Source organism: Zosterops lateralis (genome assembly GCF_965231275.1).
Source record: "Zosterops lateralis genome assembly, chromosome: 20".
Classification (NCBI taxonomy): domain Eukaryota; kingdom Metazoa; phylum Chordata; class Aves; order Passeriformes; family Zosteropidae; genus Zosterops; species Zosterops lateralis.
Window position 1 is genome coordinate 1,764,538 of NC_139780.1, and position 18,315 is coordinate 1,782,852.

The 18,315-nt window shown below is 53.4% G+C and overlaps 1 protein-coding gene across 2 annotated transcripts in view; it reads left to right on the plus strand.

Moving 5' to 3' along the window:
* Positions 1-6,650: 6,650 nt before the first annotated feature.
* EHMT1 (euchromatic histone lysine methyltransferase 1) overlaps positions 6,651-18,315 on the plus strand; it is a 116,013-nt gene continuing 104,348 nt past the window's right edge. Inside the window, exon 1 of one of the 2 annotated variants that reach the window (XM_083875777.1) lies at positions 6,651-6,706. Coding sequence is in view for 1 of the 2 variants with exons in the window: in XM_083875780.1 (XP_083731906.1) it covers positions 6,686-6,706 (21 nt within the window). In the remaining variant the exon portion in view is untranslated. The remainder of the gene's footprint in view (positions 6,707-18,315) is intronic. The other variant, XM_083875780.1, reaches the window with a different exon arrangement.

Sequence of the window (18,315 nt, forward strand, 5' to 3'; positions counted from 1 at the left end):
ATCAATCACAAAAGTCTGTCTGATGCTACCTCTGAGTCTGCCCAGGGCCCTGCCCGTGGGATCCCTTCCCTCTGGGCCCCCTCAGGCTCTCCCTGGCAGTGGCACAAGGGTGCTGGGCCAGGGGCCTGCTGTGGCACTGGTTTGCTGTGTGTCCCCTGAGCCTGAGCAGAATGTGACAATGAACACAAACCGTGTGGGAGCTGCTGTGTTCATCTGTTCAGTCTCTGCTGCACCTGGCAGTCGGGGGAACAAGCTGAGTTTTCTTGCAGTTTTTCTTTTGCGCTTTTTTTCCCCACACACACACTTTGTTCAGCATTGACTGCCCAAGCTGAGGAACCACAAACCACATCCCTCAGAGCCACAGGTGCCCAGCCAGGCTGGAGTTGTGGCCTCCAGACCTTTAGCACCTCAGAGCTGGTCCCCACATGGCCCCAGGCTGGGCAGCCAATACCTGACAGACCTTTAGGAGCATTTCCAGCTGCTGCCTCCTTGCTCAGCCACCTCTGCACACCCCTCAGGCAGCTGGGACAGGCCCTGCTTTGCACTGTTTCTTTGCAAATGCTTTTTTATTTTATTTTATTTTTTTTTTTTTAAGCATTGGACTGCTTTAAGGGTAGCATAGCGAAGGTGCCGTTCTGAGCAGTGCTGGCACAACATGCACCAATGCTGATAGAGTGATTGTCATTGTCCCTGAATATATATAAATATATATATATATATATATGAGAGATTAAGTTGTTTTTAATGATCGAATTCAGAAATACAAATTTTAATGCTGTATTTAATAAATTATTCTACGAGAAATGCTGTGCTTTTTCATCCATTTCTAATGCTGATCCATGTGCCTGTTCATGCCAAATCCAGGAATGCACCTTGCTGATTTCTTACAAAATGAAGTGAGGTTTGTTTTTTTTTTTGCTCTCACCAGGAAGGATGGTGAACTCTGCCAAGGCAGCTTGGGGAAAACAAGAGGGAATTTGGCACCACGTGGGCTTGGCTCTGGAGAGAGCAGCCACTGCACTGCTGATTCCCAGGCCTTGTGTCCTGAACTAGGATTTGTCCAGTGGCTCAGGAGTCCTGGGCAGTGCTCACTGCTCTGGCAGGGCTGGGCTGTGGGGAGGAAGGGGAGAGCAGACTCTGCCTTCAAGAGGATGGAGATGGCATAGCCAAGGTGTGGCTGGAAGGGCTGGAGACCTCCAGCCCCAGCCCTCTCCTAAAGAGCAATTTGGAATAAACTTTGTAAAAGTGGAAGAAGGTTCCTCCCCACAACCCCACTTTGTTGATCTCGTGTCTGAGACATGCAGGTGTTGCCTAAATGTTGTCCCTGCAGGTAGCCTGGGGTGTGATCTGTGTCTTGGACACAAAGATCCTTCTTCATTCTCTTCTCAGCTTATGCTTCTGCCCTGATTCCATGATTCAGACTGCTTTGCTGGGTGGTCTGGCCTTCCATGAGCAGCATTCTTCATCCACAGTGGTCAAAGGCAGGTACAGCTCTTCCCCACTTGGCTGAACCTGTCTTGCCTGGCTCAGTCTGCAGCTCCCGTGGCCTTCCTTGCTGTTGGCTGTACATATCCTTGTACCCAAATCCCTTCCACACCTCTGGAAAAGTTCCTCTGAGGTGTCTCTGGACCTGCTGGGTTGGGCTGCAGGCTCCTGACCCAGCCAGGGCTCCCAGGACTGGTCTCCCAGCTCCTTCTCCATCCCTGGGGCTGAGCTGCTGGTGCTGTGTCCAGCCCATGTTCCTTGGCTGGGAAATGGGATTGCTGTTTGGTTGCTGTGGCCAGAGCCACTGGGCTGTTTTTCCAGACTCCCAGCCAGCATCTTGTTCCACCTTCTGTTTTGGGAGTGTCCCATCCCTGGTGGAGGGAGCCCTGACCCAGCCCTGAGTTTCTGCACCTCGGCTTGATCTCCCAAATTATATTTGCTACAAACTGGTCTTTGAGACCTCCTGCTGTACACAGAGTCCCCTTTGCAAAGCAAGGAGCAAATGGGACAACACTCTTGGCTGGTGAGGAGTGTCCATCACCACTGGCTGCTGTGGAGGGAGCAGGAAGGAGCTGGAGCTACACCTCAGAGTTGTTCTCATCCTTTTGGGTGCTGTGCAGGGGCCCCTCTCAGCCCTGGGGGTGGCTCTGGCCAGGGTGCAGCACCCCAGGGTTGTCTCTGAGCAGCCTCGTTGTGCAGGAGAATTGACATAAAAAGTGACAATCAGTGTTTCCCTACCCCCCTGCCCCACCTTGCCTGTCCCAGGCTGCACAGGGCAGTGGGGCCTGACACAAAGAGCTTTGCTGATGTTTTCTGGAGCCCTTTGAAATGGGCCAGAGCTGCAGGATGGAGGGGTTGGTCCAGCTCTCCTGGAACCCCCCTGCAGGGGTGGCCCCAGGGCACTGTCAGCACATCCTGGGGAGGGCTTTGGATGGGCACAGTGGGGCAAACCCAGTGTTTGGGTTTGGGTTTGAGTTTGTCTACTCATCCTCCCCAGAGAGGATCAATCCCTCTGTCCTCTGTCCACAGCCTCTCTGGCTTCCACCTCTTGAAGTCTTAGGGAGCTCCTTTAGGCCCTTTATCATCCCTCCCTCCTCTTGCTGAACGCTGAATTAAAGAAGAAAAAAAAGCCCATTTTTTTTCCAGTTACAGCTCTGGGTAAAGAACTTCAGCACGTAGGGATTCATTCAAATTCCTGGCTCAGATTTTTGAAGCAATTGGTTTTTTTTGAGTTTGTTTGAAATGGGGAGAGGGGAAGCAGTGGGGCATGAGAGAAGCTTGTGAGTTGTTTCCAAACTCAGTGTTCAATGGAAAACGCCAAAAATATCATCACTTCTTTTATTTTTTTTTTCCTGCTGCTTTTATGTCCTTCATGGTTTTGTTCTTATCCTGCTATCCACATGTTCCACCTCTGTATCTTTGGCTTTTTAAAGTGTTGTTTGTGTCCTAAACTAAACTCTGCTTTGGCGTCTGCTGTCCCACTGCCTGCAGGAGATGGGGAAAGGGGGATGCAAAGGCTCTTCTTTCTTTTGGCCAATGATTCTTTTTTAGCTTTCCACTGAACTCCAGGAGTTTTGTAAAAATAAATATTTTCTGCTAGGATGTTTTCCTGTTGAGCCAGCACAAGACAGGAGATACAGGGTGTTCTAGGCTCCATTTGGGTTTTATTCTATATTTTAAAATATTTGCAGCTATCTGCGACAGGAATGTCCCATCCCTCCTCCCCTGGTGGGGAAAAACCCTCAGAACTTGTGCTCTTTCTTGTACCACTACACGTGGCTGTAATTCTTTATTCCTGTGGTTCTCTTTACAGATTTTGGGGTTTTATACAACAATTTGTGATGGCTCTGTACAACCCAAGACTTCTGTGCAATTTATAACTGGGTTTTGAAATGTAAACTCACAGTTTTCCATGTTTACCAACGGCTTCTGGGGAGTATTTTTTGTCCTGGGTTTTAACCCTCCCCCCAAATGTAAAGAACTGGAATAATGTAAATAAAGATGATCTTTTTTAAGACCATGGTTGTTTTGCTCTGGGTGTGTGATGATCATAGATGATACCTCAGCTCTATGGATGCTGAGAGCTGATGGTGAGAAGTGGTTTGGGGCTGTCAGTGGAGCTGGAGCTTGGGAGTTGGTTTAGAGCTGAGGTTAAAGGTTTAGAGCCGAGGTTAAAGGTTTGGAGCTGAGGTTAAAGGTTTAGAGCTGAGGTTAAAGGTTTAGAGCCGAGGTTAAAGCAAAGCCACGGCTCCTCCAGCTCTGCAGGGGAATGGCTGGGCTGGGAAGACCCTGGTGGGCTGAAGGAACTGTTGCTGCTCCCATAGTGAATCACAGTGAATATCTGAGCTGGAACAAAAGATGATGAATCATCATATCCATCCCAGACCCCCCAACAATCCCCCCTGGGCACCCCTGGCAGGGCTGTCCAAAGGCTCCTGGAGCTCTGTGCCCATTCTCTGGGGAGCCTGGGCAGTGCCAGCACCTCTGGGGGAAGAGCCTTTCCCTGCTCTGCAGCCTGAGCCTGCCCTGGCCCAGCCCCGCGGGCAGGTGCCGCTGGAAGGACGCGGCTGCGGGCGGAGGAAGCGCCGGGCGCTGGGGCTGTTGCTCTTCCTGCGGCCGGGAATCCCAGGATGTGGAGCTGCGGCTCCGCTCGCCCGGCTCGGGCGGGAGAGGGCGATGTCCGCCCGGCTGGAGCTCGGCGAGGCTGCCCGGCCCAGCCCCGAGACCTGCCCCGGCTCCTCCGGGAAAACAGGGAGTTCTGGCACAGCCCGGCCCGTCCTCCCCCGCTGCCCTTCGCTCAGGATGGGTTTTGAAAGAAAAGAGCCGTGGCCGGTGGAGATGGGCTGCCAAATGTGTGTTCTTGGTTATTTCGGCTTCTTTTTGGGAGCCTCTCCCCTCGCTGGTGGCTTGGGGAGGTTTGTCCCAGTGGCCGCTGAGTCCCTGTGTCCAGCTGGGAATGGACAGAGCTGCAGAAAGTGCTGGAGAGGGACCACCAGAGCCCGTCCGGCCTCACCCACCGCCCCATCCCTGTCCGGGGCCAGCCGGGTCTGCTTTGTCAGGGCAGGGATGGAGGCGGACAACACCCAACATCCCACCTGGGGCATCCCCAGGACCGGATGGATGATCCTGGGTATCCCCAGGGGGAGTGGGTGATCCTGGGTATCCCCAGGGGGAGTGGGTGATCCTGGGCATCCCCAGAGCGGGCTGGGTGATCCTGGGTACCCCCAATGAGGGGTGGGTGATCCTGGGCATCCCCAGAGCGGGATTTGGCGATCCTGGGCACCCCCAGTTCGGGGTTTGGTGATGTCCCGGCCCTTCCCGGAGCGGAGGTTTCCAGAGGTGTCTCTTTGTGCCGGGAGCAGCCGCCCCATCCCGGGGGGATCCCAAAGGAAGGAACCCACCCTCCTCCGGGCTCAGCTCATCCCCGGGAGCGATGGGACCCCGGGGCCGCTCCGGGGGCTCCGCGGGGGCGCTGCCACCCCCCTGGGGGGAGTTTGTTAATTAATAATTAATTCATTAATTCATTAATTAGCTGTTGATGCCAAACGCAGGGAGAGGCCGCTCGGAGGGGATGGGGCGGGCGGGGGGCGGGTCCCCAGGCCCGGGGACTCTTATTTTGACCGCGGCGCTGCCGGGCCGCGCTCCGGGGCCGCCGCCTCCTTCTGCTGCTTCCTTCTTCTCCTCCTTCTCCTCCTTCTCCTCCTTCTCCTCCTTCTGCTGCTTCTCCTCCCGGGCCGGCGGCGCCCGGAGCGGCCCCGGAGCTGCTCAGGGTGTCTGGGAGGCTCTGCCGAGGCTCTGAGTGGGGACACAGACTGGGGTGACCGAGGGGACAGCCCAGGGTGACAGGGGGGACACACAGACTGGGAGGACACACAGCCCTGGAGGGCTGAGGATGCTCCAGGGCTGTCTCTGCTGTCACCGCCTGTCCCCAGCCTGGGACCCAGCCCAGCCCCTGTCCCTGCCCAGACCCCCCAACAATCCCCCCCTGGGCACCCCTGGCAGTGCTGTCCAAAGGCTCCTGGAGCTCTGTGCCCATTCCCTGGGGAGCCTGGGCAGTGCCAGCACCTCTGGGGGAAGAGCCTTTCCCTGCTCTGCAGCCTGAGCCTGCCCTGGCCCAGCTCCAGCCGTGCCCTGGCTCCTGTCCCTGTCCCAGAGCAGAGATGGAGCTGCCCCTGGGGAGGAGCCGGAACACAGAATTGTCCATTTGCCCACCTGAGAACCAAGGGATGGAGACTGTCCCTCCAGAGAGCAGATAATAAATGTGTAAATTAACCTCAAAGCACTCAAACACTCCTGTTTCCCTCCAAGAAACAGGAATTGCCCTGTCCAGGAGGCTGGTGCAGCACAACCTGCCCATCCCTGAGTCTCCCTGGGGCAGGTGTGAGTTCCCCACGGAGGTTTCTGGCAGAGCTGTGGGGCCAAGGAGCCTTTGCAGGTGTTTATCTCCCCCTTGTGCTGTTTTCTGCTTTACTGGAGAGCTGTAAAAGGGATAATTGTTTTACAGTCATGGGTTTAGGGCCCGGGCATTAGGAGGGGCCCTGTGGGATTTGGGAGGGTTGAAGCTGTTGTGGGGCTGGAGATGTGGGAAAAAGGCTGGAAGTGGCTCCTCTATGGGGCAGAGCCAGGGCGAGCTGCTCCCTCTGCCCCATCCCCGTCTTTAGGTGACACAGACACCAAAAAACCTGCACCAACTGGGCTGAAACCACCCAAATCTGAGAAAAAGCTAAAAAAGGAGGTGATTTTCAAGAGTTAACCTTTTGGCAGAAAAGACAGAAGGATTTTTTTGATTCTTTCTAGGATTTTTGCAGGGATTTTTTTGGTAGGTTTTTGGGCAACTCGTGCAGCTGGATGCTGCTGAAACTTTGGGAATTATGTGCCCAGCTGGGAACGGCGGCTGCTCTTTCCCCCGCAGTCTCGGGCTGTGCTGGGGGGCTCGGGGGTCTTGATAAGATCAGCAGTTTGCGGGTGTCCGCCCCCATCCCTGCCCTGTCCCCGTGTCACCGCTCCGGCTGTACGGCACCTCCCCATGGGCGCCGCCATGATGCCGTACGGACAGCGGGGCCCCTGGGGGCCGCCATGCTGCCGCGCGCCTGCGCCGTGCCCGGCCCAGAGGCTCCATTGAGAAGAATGAGGGGCAAGGGGCGGAGCCAAGGCGCGAGGAGCCGCCGGGGGGGCGGGGCTGCGCTCCGGGGCTCCGGCCATGGCCACAGTGGATGCCGAGGTGAGTGAGAGCGGCGGCGTCCATCTACCCGGGCGGGGGGAAGGAAGATGGGGGAGCGTGGAGTGGTATCGCCCAGGGCCAGGCGGGTTCTGTCGGAGGCCGGGAGGGGGGCCGTGCCCCCGCCGCCCCATGGTTCAGTCCAACTCCTCTGAGGGGAAGAATGTGGGAGCTGCTGCCATTGTGTGTAGGGGGGCCCGGGACTCTGTATAAGTTACACCCCTCCACGGTGAGTCAGTGGTATGTGCCATACAGATTCCGGGGCTCCCCCCAATGGGAGCGAGTGCGTGTGGCGGAGGCGGGAGGGGGGGAGCGCCGGGGCCGCCATCCACGTTCCGGGGCCGCCCCATGCGGCGGGGCGGCGCTGGCGGGGCTCCATCCAGAGTCCGGGGCCCGGCCGGGCGCGGCGGCGGCGGCGGCGGGCGGGCCGGTGCTATGAGCCATGCAGGGTCCGGGGCGGCGGCGGGCGGTAGGCATGCAGGGTCCCGGGCCCGCGGGCGGGAGGAGCCCCGGGGGGAGCCGGGCCGGGCATCCCGGGGGAGCCGCGCTGGGGTCGGTGCTCCCGGTGCTGCCGCTCCGCTCCTGGGGAATAACAGCGGCTCCGGGCCTCCCTGAGCGCCGCCGGGGCTGCCCTGCATATACGATCAGTCGTGGAACGGTTTGGGTTGGAAGATCTGAAGATCCAGTGTCACCCCCTGCCATGGCAGGGACGCCTCCCCTGTCCCAGCGTGATCCAAGCCCAGTGTCCAGCCTGGCCTTGGCACTGCAGCATCCCTGTGCCAGCCGGGCCGGCTCGGGGGTGGCGGTGCCCGCAGAGGCCCCGCAGAGCCCCGGACACCCCGCGGGGCTGGGGGGACACCCGGAGAGCGGGCACTGCCGGGGGACGGCGGCAGCCGGCGCTGTCACCGTGCCCGGCCCGGCGGGGTGAGCCGTTACCCCTGTGCCGGGCTCAGCCTCCCGTGAGCCGGGAATAGAAACTTGTCACTAGTCTGTGCCCTCGGGTGAGCGCTGGAGAGCGGCTGGGCTGGCTGCTGGGCCTTGGGGCACAGAGAGGTGATGGCACAGGTGTGCATCGTACACGGGCTGGGACACTGACACAGGTGTGCAGGGACTGTCATACAGGTGTGCATTGTCCCCGGGCTGTGACACAGGTGTGCAGGGATTTTCACACAGGTGTGCAATGTGCACAGACTGTAATACAGGTGTACAGTCATGTATGGACTGTAAATACAGGTGTGCAAATGTGCATGGACTGTCATACAGGTGTGCATCATACACAGACATTAATACAGGTGTACAGCCATGTATGGACTGTAAATACAGGTGTGCAGCTGTGCAGAGACTGTCATACAGGTGTGCATCATACACAGACTAATACAGGTGTACAGTCATGTATGGGCTGTAATACAGGTGTGCAGCTGTGCAGGGAGGGACTGTCATACAGGTGTGCATTGTACACAGACTATAATACAGGTCTACAGTCATGTATGGACTGTCATAGAGGTGTGCATCATACATGGGTTGTGACACAGGTGTGCAGTCATTCAGAGGCTGTCAGACAGGTGTGCACTGTGCACAGGTTATGACACAGGTGTGCACTGTACACAGACTGTGATCCAGGTGTGCACCGTACACAGACTGATCCAGGTGTGCACCGTACACAGACTGTGATCCAGGTGTGCACTGCACACAGACTGATCCAGGTGTGCACTGTACACAGACTGTGATCCAGGTGTGCACCGTACACAGACTGTGATCCAGGTGTGCACCGTACACAGACTGATCCAGGTGTGCACCGTACACAGACTGTGATCCAGGTGTGCCCTGCACACAGACTGATCCAGGTGTGCATCATACACAGACTGTGATCCAGGTGTGCCCTGCACACAGACTGTGATCCAGGTGCACACTCAGGTGAACAGACCAACTGGAGCTGGGCCCCAGCAGCTGCTGGTGACCCCAGCCAGGTGTGGTCACTGACCTGGGCCCACCCAGGTGTGCCAGGCTGGCTGCTGCCTTTCCCAACTCTTCTCTCTTTGCTGACAGGGCAGTGTCTGGCCTGGAACATCTGCCCTGTGTGGGGTGGAGGTTGTGGTGTGGCCACACAGGTGACGCTGGCAGTGCTGCTGACACCTTGGATTTATCACTCAGACAGGATTCCCATCACTGTTGCTGGGGGATTGTCCAAGGCTTCCTTTATGTTTTCTGTTCCATCACAACTGGCCTGATCCTGCTGCCTTTCCCTTGTGGCTTTGGGAGAGGATGAGTGTTAACTTTTCCCTGCGACAGAGGAATCAGCCCTTGGCTGCCTCTGTGGCTCCATGGTCCAGTTCTGCTTCCAGGAGAATTGCAGGGCTGTAACTGGGGCAGGGGTTGGCTAAGAGCTCATCAACTCCTGATGCTCAGGTCAGTCCTAACCCTGCAGACACACAGGATTTATTTTGGGGAGCATCTCCCAGGAGTCTGCCCTGTGAGCAGAGCACCAGGAGCTGCTGCTCTCCCAGTCAGGCCCAGTTTCCCCAGATGTTCTGTGGATTATGGGGAGGGAACAGTGACTCATTTGGAGTTTAATTCCTCCCCTCCTCCATGAACTCAGTCCTGTCTGAGGCCAGATCTTGCTTATGCCCCTCTGAGGCCAGAGGGGAGGAAGTTGGTCTAAGTCAGGCTGGAATGTGGGGACTGGAGGAGAAGCTCTTTGCTTGCCCAGTGCTGGGGTGGGAGAGCAAGGAGAAACATCCCACATCCACGGTGCTCTGCCAAGTGCAAGATGGAATTGTTTCCCTTGGTTAAGAGAGGTGCAGAGGTGTGTTTTTGGGAGGAGATCCTTGGGAGGGAGTGGGCAGGTTGGGAAGGTGATGCCTGTGTCTCTGCAGGGAGTGCCCAACCACCTGCAGACAACTCTGCTGAACTCCAGACAAAAACTCCCAGTCTAGAACAGCATCTTGCCAGATCTTGGTGTTGGTGGGTGAGGGAGAATCTCTTTAAACACCAAATTCTTTCTAAATCCTGTGAACTTCAGGCGTTTTCTCTTCTGTTCCATGTCTCAGGTGATTTCTGTGTTGAGGAGTGGCTGTGCTGCAGTCCTTGGGTGCAGTAACCATGAGGCTGCAGGAAAATCTGATTTTGCTGTTGGATTTCTCGAGTAGATCTCTTACACCCAGTCCAGTTTGGGGTTGTTACACGCTTCAGACCTACTGCACTGAACTTTAAACTTTAAGGAATTGAGTTTTGAGGAATTGAACCTTGCTCAGCCAGCACATATGATGGTGCACGTTCATCAGATTTAATGCTGCTCCTCCAAGTTTGCATCAGTTTAGTGAAGAGCTGCCCCTGTCTTATTGTGTTTCCTGAAATACTTGTTTGCTGCAAGCTTAAAGTTCAAGCCGTGCTGGTTTTTTCTGGGCCTTTTTTCTGGTAACCTGGGGAGGCTGCTGCAGGAAGTGAGGTGTGTGTGTGTGTGGCTTTGAGTGAAGTGGTTCCCTTCAGAAGTCACACTGCATTTTTCATCTTTTTTTTCCTTCTTCCCCTTCTATCTGTTGGGAACTGTAAAATCTCTTCTGGAGGTGCAGCTTTGATCTCTAAAGTGACGAGCTGGGCAGAATTCCTGGCTGGGGCTGGTGGATCTGGGATCCCTCAGCACCCAGGAGCTCCCCAGGCTGGGGCTGAGCAGTTCTCACACCAGCTGAGGCTTCTCCCTGGCTTTGATCCCGGCTCTCATCCCCTCCAGCCCGTGCTGGGAGCCCTCTGCCAGCTCTGTGAGCTCCCCACAGCATCAAGGGACAGCATTTCCCTGGCTGTGCCTGCAGAGAGGCTCCTGCAGCAGGTGCAGGAGGGATCACAGCAGTGCCAGGAGCTGAGGAGCAGCACCTTGGAGCAGGGAGGGAAGAGCTGCAGGTTCCCTCTCTGTGTCTGGCAGGTGTTGCACAAAATCCAGCTCTGCTTTCAGGCCTTCCTTCCCTCCTGCCAGTCAGGAGAGGCTTCTGTGGCTTTTAACTCACATCCCATTTCAGTCACTTCTCTCAGGAAGACCTGGTGTGTTTTAAACTCCAGCTCCGTCCTGCAGAGCAGCTGCTTCCCTTGGGGATCCTGAGTGCTCAGAGGTGTGTTCACAGCACCCTCAACACGCACAGCACACCTGTGGCACATTCCTCCCCTGGCACCAGGTTAATACATTTTATAACTGTGTCTTTGTACAGAGAAATATTTTTTTCCCTCTCTGATACTCCTAAAGAGGTTTTAGAACTCTTCTGAAACAGGGAGGTTACTTTGTTAACGTGATTACAATTACACACAGGCCTGGCCTGTGTCAAACGGGTGTCAAACTTTTACTTTTCCCATGAATTCTCACATGTTGTGGGCTGGCAATGGCCCGTGGGGAGCTCATCCTTTTCTTCCCATCTAGAGAAACTTGGAATAATAACAGGATGAGCAAATAGGACTTGTGAAGCTTTAAGAAAGCCTTAGAAGTGCCCTTCAGCTGTGCTAAGCTGATGTGGCTGAGCCAATGTGACTGAAGAGAGCATCTGAAGAGCATTTTGTCAGTCGAGGCAGAATCAAAGGCCTGGGTTATACTTTAAATAAACTCTTCCAATATAATTATGCTGGCTGGAGAGAATGAATTATTTCATTTCTTCTTGCTGAAATTGTAATAAAAGTCCTTGCTGTGGATGCAGCTTTATTAGCTTAGAGGTGATCCCAGATCAAGGTGGCTTATTTTTGCTTTCCAAAGCAGAGCCTTGCTCTCCATTTGAGAAGTTTTGCCCACTTAGTTCTCTGTCCATGAAAACAAGGCAATTGCTCTCTCAGTGCTGTGTCAGCAGGAGCCCTGGGAGAGATGCAATGACCAGCAAAAACCCCAACAAACGAGGAGAAGGAGCAGCTCCTCCATGGAGGGAACCTGCTGGAGTCTCTGGGGCTGATCCCTCCCCTGGGAGCAGCTGAGTGAGGGAGGCAGGAACATCCCTGAGCCACTGCTGGTGCCCTGGGTGTCCCATTTCCAAATGTGCACCAGGGCAGCTGCTATTGGCATGATCAGGGACTGATCTGGAGTCTGAGGCCTTGATCTTTACCAGCTTTCCTGGCCTTTTGTGCTTTCTCTACCCCAAAAGTATTTTTCCCCTCTTGCTTTTCCCTGGCAAAGCGCTGGTTTGGGTCACTGCATCCCACAAAAGGAGGAGGTGAGAGAGGGTTTTGTGTGTTTTGTGCAGGACTGTGAGAGGTTCAAGGAGTCTGTTCGGGTGCTTCAAGACACATTTTGCTGCAGAGTTCCCTCTTCCTGACTGTTGTGGAAGGGAGAGATCACCACGATGCTCACCCAGGTGTGTGAGGATCAGGTGGAACAGGGAGCAGTCCTGTGCTCCTTTGATATGGGGCTGTGTGGGCAGGGACATCCCATTGCTGGTGGCTGCAGTGGTAAAGTCAATCCAGCAGGGAATGAAGAATTTGGTGTGGCCCTCCTTGCTCTGGGAAGATCATAAACCCAGAATAAACCACGTTTGGAAGAACACTCAGTGTGGTATCGCTGTGTCTAAAACAGAAAAGCTTTTCAAAGCTTTCCTGCTTTCAAGTAAAACTTTGTAGCACAACAAAGTATCCAGCACATCCTCTTTTCAAGTAGGAAATGTTGCTCCAAGGGGGATTCCTGTTTCAGCACAGTCCCCACCATTGTCTTGCCCAGTTTTCCATCTGGGGTTGTTCAAAGCTGCTGCTTGACTCGTGGCACAGGCAAATCCTGAGCCAGGTGAGCCCACCTGAGCTGTCTGTGTGTACCAGGGGCTGGCCAGGGGTTGGGGATGAGTTATTTGATATTAAATCCATTCCTTTTCAGTGTCTCCTCTCAGGAGAGCTCTCAGAGGCGGTGTCAGCTCAGGACAGGGAGATGCTGAGTGGCAGAGCAGAAAATTCAGGTCCACTTCTGTTTGCATAAGGCTGCTCATCCTGCAGAGCCAGCACATGGACAGGCAGGAAATTTGCAGGTGGTGCAGCTGGGGAGGAGGAAGTAAGTATGGAGCAGGATAACCAGGCTGACATGGATAAACCCAAAATAAAGCCAGGTAAGTGACTGAGCCTTACAGGGAAACGTGAAATTCTGCAAACAGGGGATAAAATAATGACAGTGATTATGTATCTTTGGGTCAGGCTGGGCCAGAACCTGCTGTGAGCTCAGTGCAGCATTTTCAGCAGCAGCAGAGACTGGGGAGCTGAGCTGGGTGGGGATCAGTGGTGCCCACAGGGGGCTCAGGTCCATTCCCTGTGGGGTGGGGAGAGCCAGCCCAGCAGCCCTGGGATGCTGCAGCAGCTCTGCCTCCTCCTGCTGCCCTTGCTGGTGGAGAGAAGGGGAATGAGGTGTTGTTTGTTCCTTCTGAGGGGCAGCCAGGATGGATCTGATGGGCTGAGCCACCCCTAGAGAGAGGAGCAGGGAGTGAGGACACCTCTCTGGAGGGGGAATGGCAGTCCAGGTGTCTGAGCTGCAATGGGCTGTGCTGGGGCCTTGATTAGGATAAAAGCTGTTCAGAGTGCTGCTTCAGACTTCTAATTAATTTGGAACTCAAGTGCAGATGTGGACAGAAGGATTTGAGCGTGTTGTCTTGCAAAAGGGAGCCCTGATCTCCCCCAGGCTCTTGGCCATGACCTGCAGGTGCATTTGAGTACAGCCCTGAGAGCACTGAAATACATATTTCCCTCCTTCTTTTCATTTTTAAGCATCAGCTCCTGGTTTGTTGAGAATCTGAGCTGCCTTCTTCCTCTCCAGTTGCACATTTCCAATCCTTGCAGTTTCAGAGGAAGATTTAATAGGTAATTTCTCCCACAGGCTCAAAGCCAGAAGGCAAATTACCCCAATGCTTCATCCAACTTCAGTGGGAATTGGGGATGTTTCATACTGCTGACCCAGAGCATTCAGAAGCTCTGCTTCTCTCAAAAAAATCATAATATTGTTTCAAGAAGTGGGAAATTAAACATGCACATGGTGGAAGACTTAGAAAGGATTAATGGGTTTCAAAATTACATGCTTCATCCAGCTGCTGATTTGGGAATTGAAAGCCTGCCTGTTGCAGGATTGGGAGGGAGGAACTGAGACGTGGTGTTCCTCAGCATCCAGTGAATGCAAATATCCCAAATCTGTCATTCCAAATATCCCAAATCTGTCATTCCAAAGCCTGGCCCAATCTCCAGACTGACTCCAGGTTTGGTGCTGGATTAGCTGAGCCCAGGTGGGAGCAGCTGGGTGGAAAAGCCCTCTGTGGATTTTATTTTGTCTTCCCTGTAGTTTAATTTGTCCTCTCTGGATTATCTCAGCTCTTGGAGTGTCACCCAAGGCACGTTTTTAGGCTGCTTTAGCTGGAGTTCATTCCCTGTGTGTGAGTTTTGCTTTAGGCACATGGAAGGGACTCGTGGAAGGTGCTGGAGGCTCCTCCTGCCTTGTGAGGAGGATTTGGGATCTGAAGGGACAGCACCTCCAGCCTGGAGGTCACTGGGACCTGCCCTAAATAGGAGATGGGTGTCATAATCACTTGCATTTTTGGGACCTGAGAAATTATCTGACTGTTTTGGTGCATTTCCTGTGTCCAATGGGGTTGGCAGCACATTTACAGCCTGTCAGGTGTGGGTTTGGAGATGTAAAGAAGAGAATATTTGTATTTGGGAGCTGAGAGCACTAACAATGGGCTGGGAGCTGGTTTGTGTGACTCCATGTAGGATCCTGCCAGTTTGCACATAAACCTCCAGATTATGAGACTCTTAAAACATGAGTCTGAATATTTTATTAATTGAAGGGTATTATTAATATTTGATGGCTTAAATCAACACCCAGAAGGCTCTGCAAAAAGCTGAACTGGTAACCAAGACATGAGATGCTTTTGATTGCAAACTTTAATCAGCCCTGTGTTTTAAATGTGGAAGATCTGTGAATCCCATACATTAGAAATCCTTTTGTTCTTTGCATCAGGAAAGGTGTTCTTTAGTTTTGCAAGGCTGGATTCAGCTTGGTGCTTAAATGCCTCTTTAATATGCAAAAGTGATTGTTTGTGAGGTGTCCTGTCGGGCCTGGAGGTGACACCTGCAATATTTAATCCTTTTTTTTGCCACACTTTGAGGACAAACAAGGACTGTTCCTTTAAAGGTGGCCCTGGGATGAGCTGGAACATTTCCTCCTCTTGTAGTGGCAGCTCCTGGAGCTGCTGGAGAGGTGAGGTGAAGATCCTGCCTGTCCTTTCATCCACATCCCCCTGCAGCAGGGAGATGCCACCAGTGAGCAGAGAAACTGCAGCTCTGTGTGCTTTGGATTTGGGAATTCACAGCTCAGCCTCCGGCGTGCAGCGTTGGGAAAGGCCAGCGAGGGGGGATCATATTCTGTCTTTTATTTCCACTCTGGTTTCTAGGAGCTGCAAGTTGTGTTTCTCGTGTTTTTTTTTTCCAAGATTTTTTTAAAGACTTTCACCACACACAGTGAACTTCATGCCTATCTCACACTTCTTCTGGGGTTTTTTTTGTGAGTTTTGTTGTTTCCTTCCCTGCAGAATGTGCCCTTTGTGCTGGAGAGCTGGTTGTGTTCTTGTGTTTCTAGGAGTTTGCCTTTGATAAGAGCACGTTGGTATTAATCATTTATGGCTTTCATTAAAACCTTATTGGTCTGATGTTTCCTCAGCCTTCCAGGCTGCCCTCGTGGAGGCTGCTTTATAGACACCATTTATCTCCTGGCCCTGTCTGACAGCAGCCCCAAATTTCCCCTCCTGCTGCAGATGCTGGTGCTTTGTGCAGGGAGGACGTGCCCGTTGTGTGGCTGTTGCTGCTGGGATTGAGGCTCCTGTGTGGGCTGGAATTGGGGCTGGAGGCTGTGTCAGTGACATGGGACACAGGGACTGTCCCCAGGCCTATCCCCATCTCCATCCCAGCCCTATTCTCATCACAATCCCTGTCCCCAGCCCTATCCTCACTCCCATCCCATCCCTATCCCATCCCTATTCCCATCCCTATTCCCAGCCCTATCCCAGCCCTATCCCTGCCCCATTCCTATCCCTATCCCATCCCTATTCCCAGCCCTATTCCCAGCCCTATCCCAGCCCTATCCCTGCCCCATTCCTATCCCTATCCCATCCCTATTCCCAGCCCTATTCCCAGCCCTATCCCATCCCTACCCCATCCCTATCCCTATCCCTGCCCCATTCCCATCCCTATCCCATCTCTATTCCAGCCCTATCCTCATCCCTATTCCCATCGCCATCCCATCCCTATTCCCAGCCCTATCCCTGCCCCATTCCCATCCCTATCCCAGCCCTATTCCCATCCTTATCCCAGCCCTATCCCAGTCCTATCCCAGCCCCATCCCATCCCTATCCCATCCCCATCCCCAGCCAAGCCCTATCCCAGCCCTATTCCATCCCTATCCCAGTGTGGCTCAAACACCACCCGGTGTGATCCCAGGGCTGTGTGAGAGGAGCAGAGGGGCAGGAGGTGATGAGGAATGGGGCTGATGTGTCAGCTCTGGGCCTTGGCCAGTGCTGGGAATTTCCCCCAGCCCACTCTCCTTTCTCCACCGGGCCTTTGTTCCCGGGCAGGCTCTGATGAAAGGCAGGACTGGCTGCAGGGGGAAACCTCCTCCCCACTCTGCAGAGCCCTGCAGGGGATCAGCCCCAGGGCTGCCTTGGGGCTGGGAGCCCCGGGATGACACTTGTGGGGTGCCCAGACTGCCTCCTGTGACAGGGAGAGGAACCAGATTTCCATTGTCTGCTTTGGGATGGGCCTCAGCACCCTGTGCCTCTTTAGGGACAGGGCAAACCCTGAGGAAATGACTTGGATATTCCCACTGAGCTCCCCAGAACAGGGAGGTTTGATCTGGTGCAGAATTTGCAGACGTGGCCAGAGAGCTGCAGGAGGAGGCCCTGTGTCCGTGTGGATTTATACACTGGATGCTCTGGGATACCTCAAATCCTTCTTTAAATGACCAGGACTCCACAAGTGGCTGCCAAGAGTAACTCCTGATGCAACAGTGTCTGCTCTAAAGAGAGATATAAATGTTTCCTGTGTGTCCCCGGTGAGTCAGAGCCCTCCCTGCCCCATGGTGATGCTGCTGCAGTTGCTGATCCCTGCCAAAGCAAGCAGTCCACACAAGGAGATTAGACAACAGTCCCTTGCTCCCCTGCTGGGTGCTCATTAACATTTCCTTGCTGATGTATTATTAATTAAGCTAATTTTTATTGCCCTCTAAGTGCGGAGGGTGCTTTGCAAGCAGCAGAGTTTGTGTCCCAGGGTTCCTGGAGTGAGGTCCCAAGTGTGAAATGAGGCTTGGGCTGGGTGCTTGAGTGTTGAGAAAAGGTAAATCTATGGGTTGGGATTTTATTTTTCCTCTCTTAGCAGTTGCCTGGCTTCATGTCTGGGGCTGCTGAGTGTGGTGCTGTGTGGGCAGAGGGCTGAGGAAATAACTGCTGTCTGTGCAGAATTAGTGCAGACAGACAATGGGACTTAAGTGCAAGCAGAGTTTGCAGCATCGACCCTCCATAAGACAGAAGATTGCCCAGACTGGAGCATTATATTAAAAAAGAGTTTTGGGACCTGATCCAAAGCTACAGAAGTCAGGGAGGGATTTGCCATCAGCTGCCTCCCTGCAGTGTGCCCAGGCAATGGGACAGGCAGCAGCTGAAACAAAAGAAGTGAAAGAAGTGTCCAGGCAAGGCTGGTTGAGGTTTTGCTGCCTGTGGTGCTTTTCCCAGATGTAAAACAGAGGTAATATTTTCCCAAAGTTCAAAGGCCTGACTTGATGTTGGAAGGCTCTAAGTGGAACTGTTGAAGGACTGCTGAATGTTAATTTTTAAATGTACAGATTATCTTCATTAGAGCAGAGATGTTGAGTTACATAATGGTCACTGTTTTATATGCTCTGGTTTTTGGCTTTATTCCTTGACATCATGGCCGGGCCTGATGAAGGGAATAGAAAACTTCTAGAAGCACTTTGTAAAGTATGTGAACTATTTGTGATCAAAGCCAGTGAGACTCTCAATGTCCAGCTCCTCTTCTTTGGGCTTGTGATAGCAGCCTTGGATTCACCTTGAAAATGGGACCTGTGATCTTTCATATGTTCTTATTTCGTTCTTAAATTAGGCTAATGCATCCTGTTCCAGCCGAGGCAATTATTAACAAACCTGGGCAATTATGGCATCTATTGTACAGACATGCTGTGCTCCTTGCTAGGAAAAAATACACTTTTAATAAACAAATCCACTTTGACAACCTGTCAAGGACTTTTGTGAAGCAAAATTGAAAGAGTCACCTCAGTGACCTTTTTTTTTTCTGTTTTTACATGGTTTTGCAAGAGCCCAGCAGTTGCAGCTGGAGGTCCAGGCCTGGTTTTACAGGGCAGGGGAGTGGAGAAAAGCAGGGAGGGGATCACAAGGGCTGGATCCCCCCAGCAGCATCCCCTGCCCTGCTGAGTCACAGTGCAGGATCCTCCCAGCCACAATCTGGCCTTGCAGAAAACCCTGGGAAAAACTCTGCTCTTTTGATTGGTTCAGCTGTTTTACTTCCTAATTTTTTATTTTATTATTTTTTTTAATGAAAAATGTTTTGGCACAAATCCCCAGTGCTTTCTTTTATTCCACTCATGACAAATGTATGTGGTT